Source organism: Neomonachus schauinslandi, chromosome 10 (assembly GCF_002201575.2).
Source record: "Neomonachus schauinslandi chromosome 10, ASM220157v2, whole genome shotgun sequence".
NCBI lineage: Eukaryota > Metazoa > Chordata > Mammalia > Carnivora > Phocidae > Neomonachus > Neomonachus schauinslandi.
This window is the reverse complement of record NC_058412.1, coordinates 8,198,280-8,214,064: the sequence shown is the minus strand read 5'-3', so window position 1 is coordinate 8,214,064 and position 15,785 is coordinate 8,198,280. Positions and strand designations below refer to the sequence as shown.

The 15,785-nt window shown below is 33.6% G+C and overlaps 1 protein-coding gene across 1 annotated transcript in view; it reads left to right on the top strand.

Moving 5' to 3' along the window:
* Positions 1 to 15,785, top strand: part of ROCK2 (Rho associated coiled-coil containing protein kinase 2) — a 139,416-nt gene that overhangs the window by 79,104 nt on the left and 44,527 nt on the right. The window contains exon 5 of the mRNA XM_044918870.1: positions 9,415 to 9,675. Coding sequence (XP_044774805.1) covers positions 9,415 to 9,675 — 261 coding nt within the window. The remainder of the gene's footprint in view (positions 1 to 9,414; positions 9,676 to 15,785) is intronic.

The following is a 15,785-nucleotide window of genomic DNA, read 5'->3' as shown; positions in this document are numbered from 1 at the left end:
GTAGCAAATTATATATTATGATAATTAAGGAATGATGGTAATAAATTATTCCACTTTTAGCTTTAAATTGCTTTCATAGCAACAGAATCATTGCCATTTCTAGTTTATCAGTTCATACACTGGTGTCTTTGATCTTTAATTCTGCTTAATGGACCTTTTTAAAGTGTTCATTGAGATAAAGAGTTAATGGATCTGTGGAAACCAGTCAACAGTGAAACATTGTAAATTGAAAAAGTAACATTATAATTCTGGCTTTCGTTTGTTTATCTTATGCAAGGACATTCCGTGTACCATTATATTTATATGTTTGAAATGTATAACTTTGTGGGGAAACCTGTCAAAATGCCTGACTTAATTCTATTTATTGATTTAATTCATTGATTTTCAATATATTTATAGAGTTTCACTACATATTAGTATATTTATAGAGTTTCAGTATATTTATAGAACATTTTTGTGCCTCAAAAAAGAAACCCTGAACCAATTGGCAGTTATTCTCCAATCCTCCCTGACTCCAACTCCTGGCAACCACTGGTCTGCTTTCTTTGTCTGTGGATTTGCCTATTCTGGCTATTTCATGTAAATGGGATCGTAAAATATATGGTCTTTTGTGATATCTTCTTTCATTTAGCATAATGTTTTCACTGTTCATTCGTGGTATAGCATGTATCAGCCCTTCATTTCTTTTTATGGCTGAATAATCGTCTGTTGTATGGATATCCCACATTTTCTTTGTTCATTAATTAATGGACACATAGGTTGTTTCTGTCTTTTGGCTAATGTGAATGATGCTGCTGTGACTTCTTTCATATGGATTTTGGTACATACATTTACACGTTTCTGTTAGGGATCTACCTTGGAGTGAAATTAATGGGTCATAAGGTAATGCCTGTAATCAATTTCAATAGATTATTTCTAACAGTTTGCCAAATCTCAGTGCTTATTTTTTTCACGATTGTTGAATATTTAATTGTATGAAGGCCCCCATACTTTGTTACTGTACTCTTGCTGGAGATGGCTCTTTTTATTTTTCTTATATAATTTCTGATACAACATAAATCTGTGACCTCTCCGTATTTCATAGAGATAATATTCTTAGTGTGATTTGAATTCGATAGATGAATATTGGCACATTTAAGAACTTATTCCTTTGCTGATAGAGGAGACTTTTTTTAAAAAGCCATCTATTATAAGCCACATCTATTGCTGTGTTCTTTGCCTGTTTTTCTAATGTCCATACTTTTATGGTGAACACTTCCTTACTTTTCTGTATAGTTTCATACACCCAAGTAGGTGTACACCCTTTAATACTTCAGTTTACTTTTGGCTTTTTTAAAAATTTAAGTTTAGGTATCCCTTTTAAGTCTCTCAATCTATTTTCATTCCTCTTTTTCTTTTTCTTTTGTCTCATCAGTTTATTTGTTGAAGAAATGGGGCTTTTGTTGATTTCATCCTTGTGTAGTTTAACATGTTCCTCTCTCGTTTGTATTTTTTGAGTTGCTAATTGGATATAGTAGATCAGAGTCAGGTGTGTTTTTTGGGAGAGTGGCAGAACAACTTCAAGGGTAGTGTTTTGTTCTGTTAGGAGGCTAATGTCTGGTTATTTCTCTGTTGTTTTACCAGCTATTTGTGCTTAATGCCTAGGTCTATTAATTTATTAAGGATTTCAAAATGGTGATATTCCAATTCAGTAATTCCTCCCCCCACCCACTCCCCAGTCATTCCTTTTTTTATTATAGTGACTGGAATAGTTCTATAAAGAAAATATTCCCCCATTTACTATTTGGTTACCCAGTAGTATAATTCACAGAGGAAGGACAGGATAAATACTTTATTCTTTCCTTATATTTACCAGTTTTCAAAGTAAAGGATTAGTTTCCTTTTATCCTCTAAAGGTGAACAATTTTGGGGGAGTTACCAGTTTGAACTCATGGACTTAAAACCTATTTGATGTGTTTTAGTCCTTTGAGTATCTTATTGATGCTCAAATTGTGACACCTTTGGCAAGTGACATCCTGTTCAGGTTGATTCCTGAGTCCTTTGGACATAGCTGTAGCAGTCTTTGATAGCTTGCTATCTGATATAATGGGATGTTCCAGACCAATCTTGTACATTTTCTGTCCTTGACATAGAATTAACTGTGCTTATAGGTCCATCTTTTGTACACATGTGAATATTTCCTTAGAATAGATTCCTAGCATTGGGTTTGCTAGGTCGTATGGTGTGCACATTTGACATTTTGATAGATAGTGCCAAATTGCTTTGTAAAAAAAGGTTTTTACAAGTGTATATTACTCTATTTAATATTTTTATTTTACTACATTTTTAGCCAATACTGGATATTGTAGTTATTTAAATTTTTATTAGTTGCATCCTCAATTAAAAAAGATGTTATTGTGCTAAGGTGCATTTCCTTGGTTAATTATGAGGTTCAGGATATTTCATTTGTTTATTAGTAATTTGTATTCCTTTATTGCTTATCCCATTTTTCTGCATGTCATTTTACTTTTTTAAAATTGATTTATTAGCATGCTGATAGACCCTGTATATTAATATATATATGTTGGAAATATATTCTGTGTTACATATGTTGGAAATATATTCTCTTGGACTGTTACTTGTCTGTTGCTTATTAAATTTTTAAAAGTAGATGTAGGGCACCTGGGTGGCTCAGATGGTTAAGCGTCTGCCTTCGGCTCAGGTCATGATCCCAGGGTCCTGGGATCGAGTCCCGCATCAGGCTCCCTGCTAGGCGGGGAGCCTGCTTCTCCCTCTGCCTCTGTGTCTCTCTCTTTCTCTGACTCTCATGAATAAATAAATAAAGTATTAAAAAAATAAAATAAAATAAAAGTAGATGTAGTCAAATCTATGTATTCTATATTTTGATTCTTGCTGGGGAATACATTCCCCAGCCCAATACTATGAAAATATTCTCTTATACTTTAACTTTTTTATATTTTAATTTTGGGAGGGGCAGGAGTCTATTTCTGAGTCATCAGGAATTTATTTTTTTATATGACGTCAGATTTGTTTATCCCAAATGGGCAGCCACTTTTCCCAGTGCCGTTTGTAGAAAAGCCTGTCTTTTTCCCATGAAGTAAATGAAATGTCCTTTATATCATAGACTAAATTACCATATACACGTGAATTTCTTTTGACTCTGTTCTATTACTTTGATTTGTTATTTCTCCTGCACTAAAATCACCCCCGTTGTTTTAATTTCTGTAGTTTTTCATGTATTTGGTAGGGCAAGTCTTCTCATTGTTCTCCTTTTATAATATTTTTGTGGCAATTCTTAACATTTTTTTCTGTGAAGTTAGAATTAGCCTTTCATTCTGTTAAAAAATACAGTTAAAATTTTTTCTTGCATTGCTTTAATTGGTAGATTTTTTGGGTTGTTTTGATTATTTTGAAATATTAAGTCCTCCCATAACAATATAGTATGTCTCTCTGTATAGAACTTGATTTTCAGTAAAGCCATGTTACTTTTTCCCATCAAATATCTTCAGAAGAAATTTATGCATAAGAAAACTAGTTTTTAAATATATAGATATTACAAGATGCAAAAAAACAGCATTGGTTCAGTCTTTCAGTACAGTGTTGAGTTAGTAGAAGTTTTTTATCCTTATCTTTTTTATTTTAAACTTCATTGGGTAGTTCTCTAGTATTTAACGATTAAACCTGATGTTTGCTGAAGCTTTCTGATTAAGGCAGAGAGGCCTGTCCATCTGTGTTTAGCTTACCAAGTATTTTTTAATCAGGAATAATGCTGAAGTATTTGAAGTGTGTTCTTCAGCTGCTTTTAAGATGGTTTTCTTGTTTAATCTGTTAGTATAGTACACTAAAAAAAATAAATTTCAAGGTAGTATAAGATAAAAGGTAAATGCTATTTGCTATAAATTTATATTCTCCATAGAGTACTGAATTTGATTTACTAAAATTTAGGTAATTGTCCATCTGTTTGCATAAGTGACATTTGACCTTTGATTTAATTGTTTTTTTTAACATGGGCTTTTTTGGTTGGTTTTCATATTCTGCTGAGACTACCCTAATAAACATAGTTGGGAAGCTCACCACTTTTTTCTGAGCTTTGGTACAGTTTATATAAAATAGAAACTATTCATTCTGTGAGGCTGGATTGAACTTACTTGCATATCTTTCAAGAAAAATTTTTCAATATATTTGATGATAACTTTTTTACCACGAATATTTATTATGATAAATTCTAAACATCCCAAAGTAGAAAGAAGGTATATTGAATCCCCATGTACTGTTCAGTCAGCTTCAATAATTACCAACCATGGCCAGTCTTATTTCAGTCACACCAGAAATTGGCAGACGTTTTTGTAAAGGGGCAGATAGTACCTACTTTAGGTTTTTGGCCCAAGAGATAGAATGTTGATAACTTATAGAGCAAGAAAACAAATTTCTATAAATTTTTTATTGATGAAATTCAAACTGTGATAAGTATAATTTTTAAAAATACAAGTCTATTAAGGAGAATAATTAACTTATTTCCTGGGGCAAATAACATTTTGTTAACAATTAGTGTTTCCTGTCAAAATTGTAGATGTTCTGTTAATGTTAATGTGTAATAAGATTTTTTTACGTATTGATCTATTAGAGAATAATCTTTTCACATAGGTTAGGTACTGCCAAATACTATTATCCACCGGCATCTGATTTATCTTTTATTAATAGACTATTTTTTAAACAGTTTTACATTTGGGGTGCCTGGGTGGCTCAGTCATTAAGTGTCTGCCTTCAGCTCAGGTCATGATCCCAGGGTCCTGGGATTGAGCCCCACATCAGGCTCCCTGCTCCGCGGGAAGCCTGCTTTTCCCACTCCCCCTACTTGTGTTCCCTCTCTTGCTGTGTCTCTCTCTGTCAAATAAATAAATAAAATCTTTAAAAAAAATAAACAGTTTTACATTTATAGAAAAATTGAGCAGATAATTAGAGAGCCCCAACCCCGGACAGTCTTCCTCTATTAACATCTTACTTTAGTAAGGTACATTTGTTATAATGAATGAACCAATATTGATACATTATATTAACTGAAGTCTATAATTTATTCAGATTTTCTTGGTTTTTACCTAATGCTCTTTTTTCTGGTCTAGGATCCCATCCAAGATAGTATGTTACATTTAGTTATCCTATCTTCTTAGGCTCTTCTTGGCTATGGCAGTTTCTCAGATTTTTTCTTGTTTTTAATGACCTTTACAGCTTTAAGGATTACTTGTCAGTTATATTTAGGATGTGTATAGTCTTCTATTAGAATTTGTCTGATGTTTTTCTCATTATTTAGACTAGGGTTATGAGTTTTTAGAGAAAGACTATAGAGGGAAAATGCCATTTTCATCATGTATCCAGGGTATAAACCAGTACTTTATCTATAACTGTTGATGTTGACCTTGATCATATGATTCTGATTAAGCATATTTATCACTTGGAAGACATATATAGAAGTCTGTTAAATTCTTGTCTTGATATTTACCTTTTAGAAAAGTCATTACATTGCAGGTTGGTCACTTCCAACTGAAGGTTAGGCAGAAGCTTCTCAATTGCAGAGTTTGTTTATTTATTTAAATGATTTTATTTATTTGAGAGAGAGAGCACAAGCAAGGGTAGCAGCGGAGGGAGGAAGAGAAGCAGGCTCTCTGCTGAGCAGGGAGCCTGATGTGGGGCTCGATCCCAGGACCCTGGGATCATGACCTGAGCCAAAGGCAGACACTTAACCGACTGAGCCACCCAGGTGCCCCTCAATTGCAGAGTTTAAATGGATTTTGAAACATGGATATTTGCTTTGCACTTATATTCAGGTCAAAAAAATGCTGTTGGAACTGTGGGACTGTCATTTGAGCTCAGAAAATACATCCATTGCCAATTTGTGTAGGAGTGGAGATCTCACTTCTTGTTTTGATTTTAATAGCATGGGAAGCATAAAAAGTAGCTTGATGTTAGTTGTTATTAAAAGCTTAAGTTTTGTGGGGCACCTTGGTGGCTCAGTTGGTTAAGCATCTGACTCTAGATTTTGGCTGGGGTCATGATCTCAGGATGGTGAGATCGAGCCCCGCCTCTGGCTCCAAGCTCAGCAGGGAGTCTACTTGGGCTTCTCTCTCCCTCTCCCGCTTCCCCTGTGCATGCTCTCTCTTGTGTGCACTCTCTCTCTAAAATAAATAAATAAAATCTTTTTAAAAAGCGCTATTTTACGTTGTCATTTTAGGTTGTATTAATTAAGAAACGTTATCAAGTCTGCAGCTAAAGCTAATTTAGAAAGCTATTGAGTGTTCCATAATAGTAGTTGAGGGTGGTCTTGATCAGACAAATTTCGGTCTCAGCTCTAAGCTCAAATAATTGCAATAAAACTTTACCAGTGCTAAGCCATTGAACCGCTGTATGGTAGCGTGAGGATATTCAGCATCTATTTCTGACAAAAATTCACAGAACAGATGATGATGGTTAAGTCCACAAGAGCAAATAACAACCATTAATACTACTCATTTATTTATTATACAAGGGATTCAAATATATTTTCCACTGAGTACTTATTGATCAGTATTACAGAGAATAACTATAGATTTTAAATATCACACATTTTCACAAGCTTTTTAAATTGTCCAGTGAAGCCTTCTTCTGTTCCACATGTATTTTTACCCCCATCTTTTGTTAAAACACCTTACCAGATTCTACTTCAGGTTGTACTGAATTAGTGTTTTCTCAACTTCTTTGAAAATATTTTTGCCTGTAGTTCATCTATGCAGACTGTTTTATAGAGGCTTATTTTTTACTCACATCAAACTTGGCACTTACTCCTCCAGAAACCAGTAATGACTGCATAATACCAGTAACATCTGTTGACTCATTAAGAGCCGAGGAAAACCACTTGAAATCATTTGCTTTGTTTTTAAATTGACTACTGATATTGCCACCAGTGTCCTCAACTCTTTTAGCAGCTGTCGTTGAAAGACTGAGAGTCTTGCGTTGATTTTCTCTAGACGCATTTCTTCAGCTGATGCAATCAAACACAACTTAATTAATTCACCATTGGTGAATGGCTTTTCTTGGTTGCCTAATAAATAAGCCATCTGGAAACGTTCTTTGGTTTCAGTCTTACATACATTTAGCAAATTTTAACATTTTTCCATCGTTAATTTTAAGCTTTTAATTTTGAAAACATTGCAAGAATTCTTGAAATACTTTTTGTTCTCCTACCCAGTCTTTTCTCCCTTTTTTCCTTCTGAGAGATAGCTGCTGTCCTAAAACTCGTATATGTTTTTTCTGTACTCAGTCCCTCCATTCCTCCTTCCCAATTAAATCTTCTGTCAACCTCTTATTTTCTCACATGATTTTTGACTAATTCAGGTTTTTCTCTCTTGAGTCCGTTTCTATTTTCTGCAACCGTATCTGTCTTCTCTTTGACTTTTCTATTGAATGGAGTATATGTAAATTTTTTAGTTAACATTTTTTTTGTTGTTTTATTTAAAAAATAATACCTTTTTTTTTTTGCTTTTCTTTTTAATTATTTTCTGCTTTTAAAAAAATTCCCTATCTCCTGTTTTCTTTGGGTTTATATTTTTCTTTTCTAGTTTCTTTATCTGCCTAATTTTTATTGTCAGTCATTTTTTTCCAGGGCGATATCTGTTTGAATATTGGGTAGTGAAAGGTTAAGGAGAGATACCTACAAATGCATTTGAAGTTATAAATTTCCTGTTGAGTTCTGCTTTAATTTTATCATGCTTTTTTAAAATTTTATCATACATTTTTTTAAAAAAATGATTTTATTTGTGACATACACAGAGAAATACATAAAACAAGCAGCAGAAAGATTTATTACAAAGCAAACACCCATGTATTTACTTCCCAGGTCAAAAAATAAACATTGTCAGACTCCAGAAGTTCTCATGTGCTCTTTCCCAGTCACTGCCTCCATGTGTTCCTCCCAAATTAACCACTCCTCTGACTTTATTAGTAATCATTTTCTTGCTTTTCTTTCTAGTGTACCACCTAACCAAGCACTCAAGAACTATAGCTTTCCTGTTTATTGAATTTTATATAAGTGATATCACTGATTCAATATCTCTTCTTTTGTCTCTAGCTTTTTTGTTCAACATTATATTGGCATGAGTTACTTACATTGCTACAGCTTATTAGTTTCATTGCTGTGTTTTATTCCATTGCATGTATATACCACAATTTGTTGGTATATTTCAAAATTTTTATTTGTTACAAGTAGTGTAAATGTTTTTTATTCTGTTGGGTTTACTCTTAGGAGTAGCATTTTTGGGTACTTATAATCAATCTCAGTAGGTGGTGACAGCTTGTTTTTCAATGTGGTTATAGAAGTTTAGTTTGTAAGTTTCCTTTGTCCCTGCCAGCACTTGGTATTATCAGTTTTAAAATTTTTGGTCATTTTTGGTCATTTTTGTGCATGCAAAGTGGTGTCTCACAGAGGTTTAAATTCATCTTTCTCTAATGAGATTTCATACCTTTTCATCTTTGAATATCTTCCTTTGTGAAATGCCTGCTTAATTCTTCTTCATTTTCCTATTAGGTCGTCTGTTGATTTAAAAGAGTTGATTTGTAGGAATTCTTTTTATTTATTCTGAGTATGAGTTCTTGGTTTTGTTCTATGTTTTCCCTATTTGTTTGTGGAAACCTTTTCTGTTTGCATTGCTTGCTTCTGGGGGGTGGGTTGGGACATGTTGGGTAGACTGTACAAATAACTTTTCTTCTGAATTTGTGGTTCCCATGCCTCTGGGGAGTCAGTAGCAACCTCGCTTGGTGTGATTTCTCTGGTCCCAATGCCCCTGCTCTAGTCTGCGCGCCACTAGCTGCTTATGAGCAAGATGATGGGGAATAGGAGAGAGGAGAAGGCCCTATTCTAAGTGTGGCTGCCCGCAACTCACTCTTTTCCACTGGTGTGGTGCTTACTCCCTCTTCTCATATCTATTGAATATGGTATCTTTTAGGTTTTTCTCAACTGCTCCTACCCCCTCAGCTTTCTTTTTTGTGAGTTAGGTGCAGTAGCTTGTTTTGTTTTCAGAAAGCTGTTTTTTAAAATTATGAATTCTTCTGTCATTCTTTCACCTTTTATGTCCCTCCTTCTGTTTCTCTTTTAAAATATCTCTATTTAAATAGATTCTTATATTCTCTAAGAGGGAAAATGATTCATTTATGTATATTTTTCAGCATGAAGAAGTTAACTATATAAAAAGCTTTGTCTGATACCTGTTTTTCCATTAGGGATGTCCAAATCTAAAATCAAAGGTTTCATAAAATTCAACTCTTCTGGTTGTAAAATAATTTGTCTTTTTCAGTAGTAATAATTGTTTTGGGTTTTGTTCCATTTAAGCTTTGGGTTTTTTTTTTTTCCTTAAAATTTTTTTTTTCCTTTCTCGTTTTGTTTTACAGCTCTTTTGTGCTTTTCAAGATGATAAGTATCTGTACATGGTAATGGAGTACATGCCTGGTGGAGATCTTGTAAACCTTATGAGTAACTATGATGTACCTGAAAAATGGGCCAAATTTTATACTGCTGAAGTTGTTCTTGCTCTGGATGCCATACACTCCATGGGCTTAATTCACAGAGATGTAAAACCTGACAACATGCTCTTGGATAAACATGGACATCTAAAGTTGGCAGATTTTGGCACATGTATGAAGATGGATGAAGTAAGTAATAAGCAAGTAAAAAAAAAAAAGCTAGTTTTTTAAAAACAAAAATGAAGGAAGCTTCAAATCTTGACTTTATAGTTTTAAACAAAGATAAATTTAGTTTTGCTGTGTAGTGACTTAAAATAAAACTTTTTTTTTTTTTTTTTACTGATCATTCATCTAGCTACAGAGTGCTTTATTTCCTATATAGTACTAGATTTGGTAAATACAAGAGAAATAAAAATACAGATAACTTAGGTATCTCCCCATAGAATGGTGACAAGCAATTAAAACTAGTTCATGTGCAAAATGATCCAGGTGAAGAATAAGACACAAAATATACATTAAGGTACATGGGTATTATTTCCATCACCATTATTATTTCTGTATTTTTCCTTTAAAAAGAAAAAAGCTAAGGTAAGAAGTTTATGTTACTGTCTCCTACCAACCCTGTCTGCATCAATCATATCGAATAAATTTAGGAACATCATCTATTGTGTACTTTACCTGTTGAACAATTCACATTATAATTAATAGATTCAGTAGTTTTAACCTCATAGCTAATTATGATGTTGATTTATTTTTGTTGCAAAATTTATATCTCTTCTCTTTTTCTCTTTCAAGTATATATATAATTCCTGGCAGTAGTTCCTAATGGGGAGGAATCATGGTTTTTTTGTTGTTGTTGTTGTTTGTTTTCTTTGTTTGCTTGTATTTCTCTGTTGGATCTAGGGGTGATTTATATGTATCAGACTCTTTAATGTTAGTGTGTGTTGACAACAAACTAGATACTATCTTTTGTATGGTTTTTATAACCTTCCAGTATGCTTATATAGCTAATCATATTTCTTAACAAAAATATCTTATCAAGATGTTTATTTTTAATTAAGCTGATTTTCTTTTCTCTTTACCTCTTATTCATGCCACCTATGTGACATTCACTTTTATAGATCATACTACCTTCATCAGCATTCTGTATTCTTCCAGGCTCAGCTCAGATTTTACCTCATTTACAAAGTTCTTCCTGATAATCCTAATCTGACTGATCAGTCTTCTAATGTTCTGATTTATTTAGAATTTGTGCTGTATTTCATAGGCCATTTTCATGTATCTAGGTTTGTATGCCCTGTCTACTCAACTAAAACTTAACATTCCTTTCTTCTTTGGTCTTCTTCATAGATTATGTATATCACTGTGTCCATCTTTTGCATACATCAGTGTTTAGTAGATGGAACATTTGTCCCCAAAGCTCCCTCTTGTGGTGTTTATCATAATACAGTGTGAAATGGTTAATAGTAAAAATTATCTTTAATGAAAATAAAGTATAAGATAATTTTCTAATGGAATGCTAAACTTTTTTATGTCTGTTCTACATAATGAGTGATGTTTATGTGCTGTGCTTCCATGGGTGTATTCTGATTTTAATTAAACCAAAACTTTTGGGAGGGTATAGAGATATAAGTCACACCACATATTTTTAGGGTAGGAAATGATGGTTTAGGAAAAAAGGGTATAGAGTGTGGGGAACAGGACAGAATATGGTTTTTATAGAATATGAGCATGTAAGTAAATACTAAATTTAGCAGTTTAAATCTCTTACATTGTCTCTTTAAAAGGCAAAATAAAATGTGACTTATATAATTTTATTTACTATTTTTTAATTCAGGTACATATAGCTGAGCTAATTATACTCTTTGGTTCATCGCTTACTGTCATTAGGAGTCAACAGAAAGGCTTCATCTGGTTTTTGTTTTATGATGTTTTCCCCCTTTCCATTTCAGTCTTATGCTCTCTGTCCCTAACAAATAGCCACTGTCATGTGTTTACTATAAGCTCTTGCAGACTATTAATACAGTGTACATGTGTATAAGTAGTATAATGGTATGGATGTCATTTTTTTTTTTTACTTATTCACTCAATCTTGTTTTATATCTATTCTGATATATGTAAATTAGCTCATTCCTTCTTAGTGTTCCATAGTATCTGTCTATTAATTTTACTTATTCCCACTTGTGTTGGATTCCTAGGCCACATCAGCTCCCTCCTACTAACAGGACTATGTTGAACCTAAGCATTGATGTTGGACATCTTCAGACATGTCCCATGTGTATTCTGACAAGGTTTTCCTCTATATATACACTTAGAAGAAGTGGGACTACTGACTCAGAGGATACATAAATAAAGTATTACCTGACCTCTAGAATGGCTGTAAATGTTATAACCTCTTGCTAGTGGTGCATTAGAGATCATGTCTCTCTGTATTCTTACTCACTCTTCCTATTAGTCACTCTCTAAATCTTACCAATTCCATTGGTGTAAGGTAGTAAGTTTTAAAAATTGTATTTATTTTATAACTAATGATGTCAAACTTTTCTTCGTATAATTGTCAGTCATTTATCTCATGAATTACTTGTGTTATCTTTTAACCTTTTTAAAATCAACTTCTTGTTGATGTTCAGGAATTCCTTATATAATCTCAGTAGTGATTCCACAGATAATGCTCATTTCATCTTCCAGTCAGCTACACATTTGTGTCTGTTTGAACAGGAATTCTTAATTTTGATGTAGTGAAATATATATTTTTTAAATACTGAAGTTTAAAAATGTTGTTTGTTGTACCCCAGAACTCCATTCCTCAAGTAATACTAATGATGAGAACAACTATATATGTTGAAGAATAAAGAAGTTTTTTATTAAAAGCTATTGTACATAGAATTTATAATTTTGTTATGTTAGCTGTTAATATGAATAAATGTTACTGCAAGTTTCAGGTTCATTATTGGCCTCTGTTTGATTATCATTGTGGTCTCAAAGCCGTTAGAAATGTTCCTAGTTTCGTTCTCATTCATCTGCACGTCTATAGAAGGGATTGGCAAACTGGAGTACAAGGCCAGATCTGACCTGTGGCTTGGTTTTGTGCAGCTCTTTTACTAAAAATGGTTTGTCTGTTTTTAAAAGATGGTTAAAAAACAAAAGAAGATATGAGGTAGAGATCCTGTGTGCCCACAAATCCTAAAATATTTACTGGCCTTTTACAGAAAACTTTGCCAACCCTTTATCTACAATATAGACAGAGATTCGCAAATTATTTTTTAGCTCCTCTGGCCATGGATAAATGCAAAAATAAAATACAAGTAAATATTATAACCTACAAAGACTAAAATAATTGGTTACTATTGCAATTAAGAGTATTGGCATATGTCAGTAAGTTCTCTCATTAATAAATTGTGGTTTACACAGTTTCCTGGATACTGTTACTCTTTTTTCTCTCTGAAAAAAATATGTAGATGTGAGTGAATGTCGCAGTGTAGTATATTTACGTCTAGATGTGTCTCGGTTGATAGCCAAGAAGTACTGCTATTTAAAATTGCTTGTTTAGTTAGGTAAATGGAGTTCCCTCTTTGCTTGTCATTATGCATTTCATAGCCACCTTTACCACCTTTATGGCATATTTTATGTTAGTGTTTTAGGTTACCTGAAAATAATATAAAATTATATCCCTTAATATTCTAGTGTGTACTATTTGATTAAATGAGGCTATACTTCTTTAAAAGCTAATCAGTAAATTGTTAATGTTCTTAACCCTTCTACAAATGACATCAGTTTTTAAAATGGAGGTATTTCTATTTGTGTTTCTGAAAAAACCCTATTTTCTGCAAAATTATACATAGAAGTGAATAGGTTTATGGGAGTAGTAGGGACAGACCATTCAAAAGCTATGCAACTTTGTAACCAGAGTCCTAATAAAAGTTAATAATTGGTACCCCCAGGAGATAACTAGAATAACAGGCAGCCTTTTGTGCCTTGGGCACTGCACAGTGCAAATGGACATGGGCTTCTAAACCACTTGGGCTGTTTTTTAGATAGAACAAAGAAGAAGCAGGACTTTGCACTAGCCGAGAATTTTATAAGGTGAGGGATATGCCTGTTTGAGAAAGGCATATCCCTGCTGCAAGTACTCATTTTTAATCATTAAAATGGACCAAGTAGGCTCCTGCCTGTGTAGCAGTCAAGCTGAGGCTCTTAATGCTTTTCTGATAATTAAGAATTCCATTTACAATTTTTTTCCACTTTTCACAGGAAGCATTTAGAATAATTTCTTTGGCCAACCTCAGGATTTATGACTGACCAGTTTTGTGTTTTCAGTGAATCTCTCCAATTATGATATTTTATCCATTATAAAACACCAGCTATATTTTAGCAAATAAACATGTAATCTTACCCATTTAAAGTACTCATGAGGAAGCTTTTGAAAATGCATACCTGTTTATGTTGCTCTCCTGCTTAAAACCATTCTGTAGATTCCTGTCATCTACTGAGTAAAGTTCAAACTCCTTAGCTATATGAAGCTTCTTATGATATCCCTTCCATGTTTCACCCTCATTCTCTATCATTTGACCTTTTGTGCCTTATAGTTTACTGGTCTTAAATTACATATCGTTGTTTTTATGCCATGAAATCAATGATTTAATGATTCCTGGCCTTCATATATGATGTTGCATACAGCTTACTTGGCAGATTCCTACTCATACCTTGAAACTCAGTTCAAAATTTGCTTATTTGGTTCCTTAGGTTGACTCCTATGTCTTAGCCATGCCCCCCTTTTGGAGCATTTTCTTATTTTTTGGCACTGTATAATACAAGAAAGACTTGTATTTTCTCTGTCCCAGCTCTGGAATCAGCCACTTTTCCAGAAAGCTCAGATTTCTTTTATTTAAGAATGGTATTTAGAAATCAGTATTTGGGCACTAGATATGTTTATTCCTCCTCGAGTGCCATTATTTCTAGGCCTTGTCAGCAGAGACATGTAGACTGAATATACTATATGTGCTAATCCATATGCACACACATGTTCATATTTAATTCTGTACTTATCTATCCGTATATCTAGGCTACTAAAAATCATGAGTTCATACTGATACTTCTGAATCTTTTCCTACACTACAGGGCTCATTGTAGTCTTCTTCCTTTCTTTTTTATAATTCCTACTTTGGTCACTGAGAAATCTGGCTCTTTTGGGGCACGTGGGTGGCTCAGTCAGTTAAGGATCTGCCTTCGGCTCAGGTCATGATCCCCTTCGGCTCAGGATCTAGCCCTGCGTAGGGCTCCCTGCTCCGCGGGGAGCCTGTTTCTCCCTCTCCCCCTGCCACTGCTCCTGCTTTTGCTCTCTCTCCAGTAAATAAATAAAATCTTAGGAAAAAAAAGAAAGAAACCTGGCTCTCATTATCTACAGTATATTTACTTGTTCAGCTCTAGGAGACACATAAAATTATTTCAGAATTACTAATTCCTACCTCTGTGACAAACAGATTTACTAATTAGAATGTATTATTTTTGTGCAGTTCCTTTTGAGGTTAGCCTTATATTATCTGTTATAGATACTGTTTTCCAAAGTTATTTAGGTTAGTTTTTTTCATCCCTACCCCATTTGGTGTGGTTATGTTACTAATTTATAAAACAGGTTCATTTCTTACTGTTTGTATTCCATTTGGAGTATCCCCCCTCCCCCCGCCACATCCTGGTTGATTTTAATTGCTTATTTACAGTCTTTATGGTGTGTGAAGCATTCCTCTGGCTTTAAGAGTTAAAACTGTACAAATTGTATGCTCAGAGAAGGATCCTGTCCTCCCTACTCCTGCTACCCCATTCCCATACTCCCTTCTTTCCACCCTTTTCCCACCCACACCCGCCATGGGTAAACCAGGTCTTTTTAGTTTCTGGTTTATTCTTTCTGTATTTCTTTAGAATAGGAGAAGAGACTTGTCATAAATGTAGATTATGTATTCATGTAATTTGAGAACTTCTCCATGAGACAGTTTTAAAATGTCTTTTCCAAATGTTTATTTAAAAAAATTTTAACCTCCAGTATGCTAGTCAAAAATTGTGGTTGAAATATTTATTTTCCCAAAAGCAGAGTGTTGTTCACATAGTTTACCTACTAAAAATTCTTTAGTCCTGCCAAAGTATTTATTCTGCAAGTGGTTATTCAAATTGATCTCCATCTTACCTTTCCCACCTTCATCATTGTGAAACTTTACTTTTAGCTGATTTGGACTTTACTGCCTTTCTTTTCTTTCTCTTTTTCTTTCTTTCTTTCTTTCTTTCTTTCTTTCTTTCTTTCTTTCTTT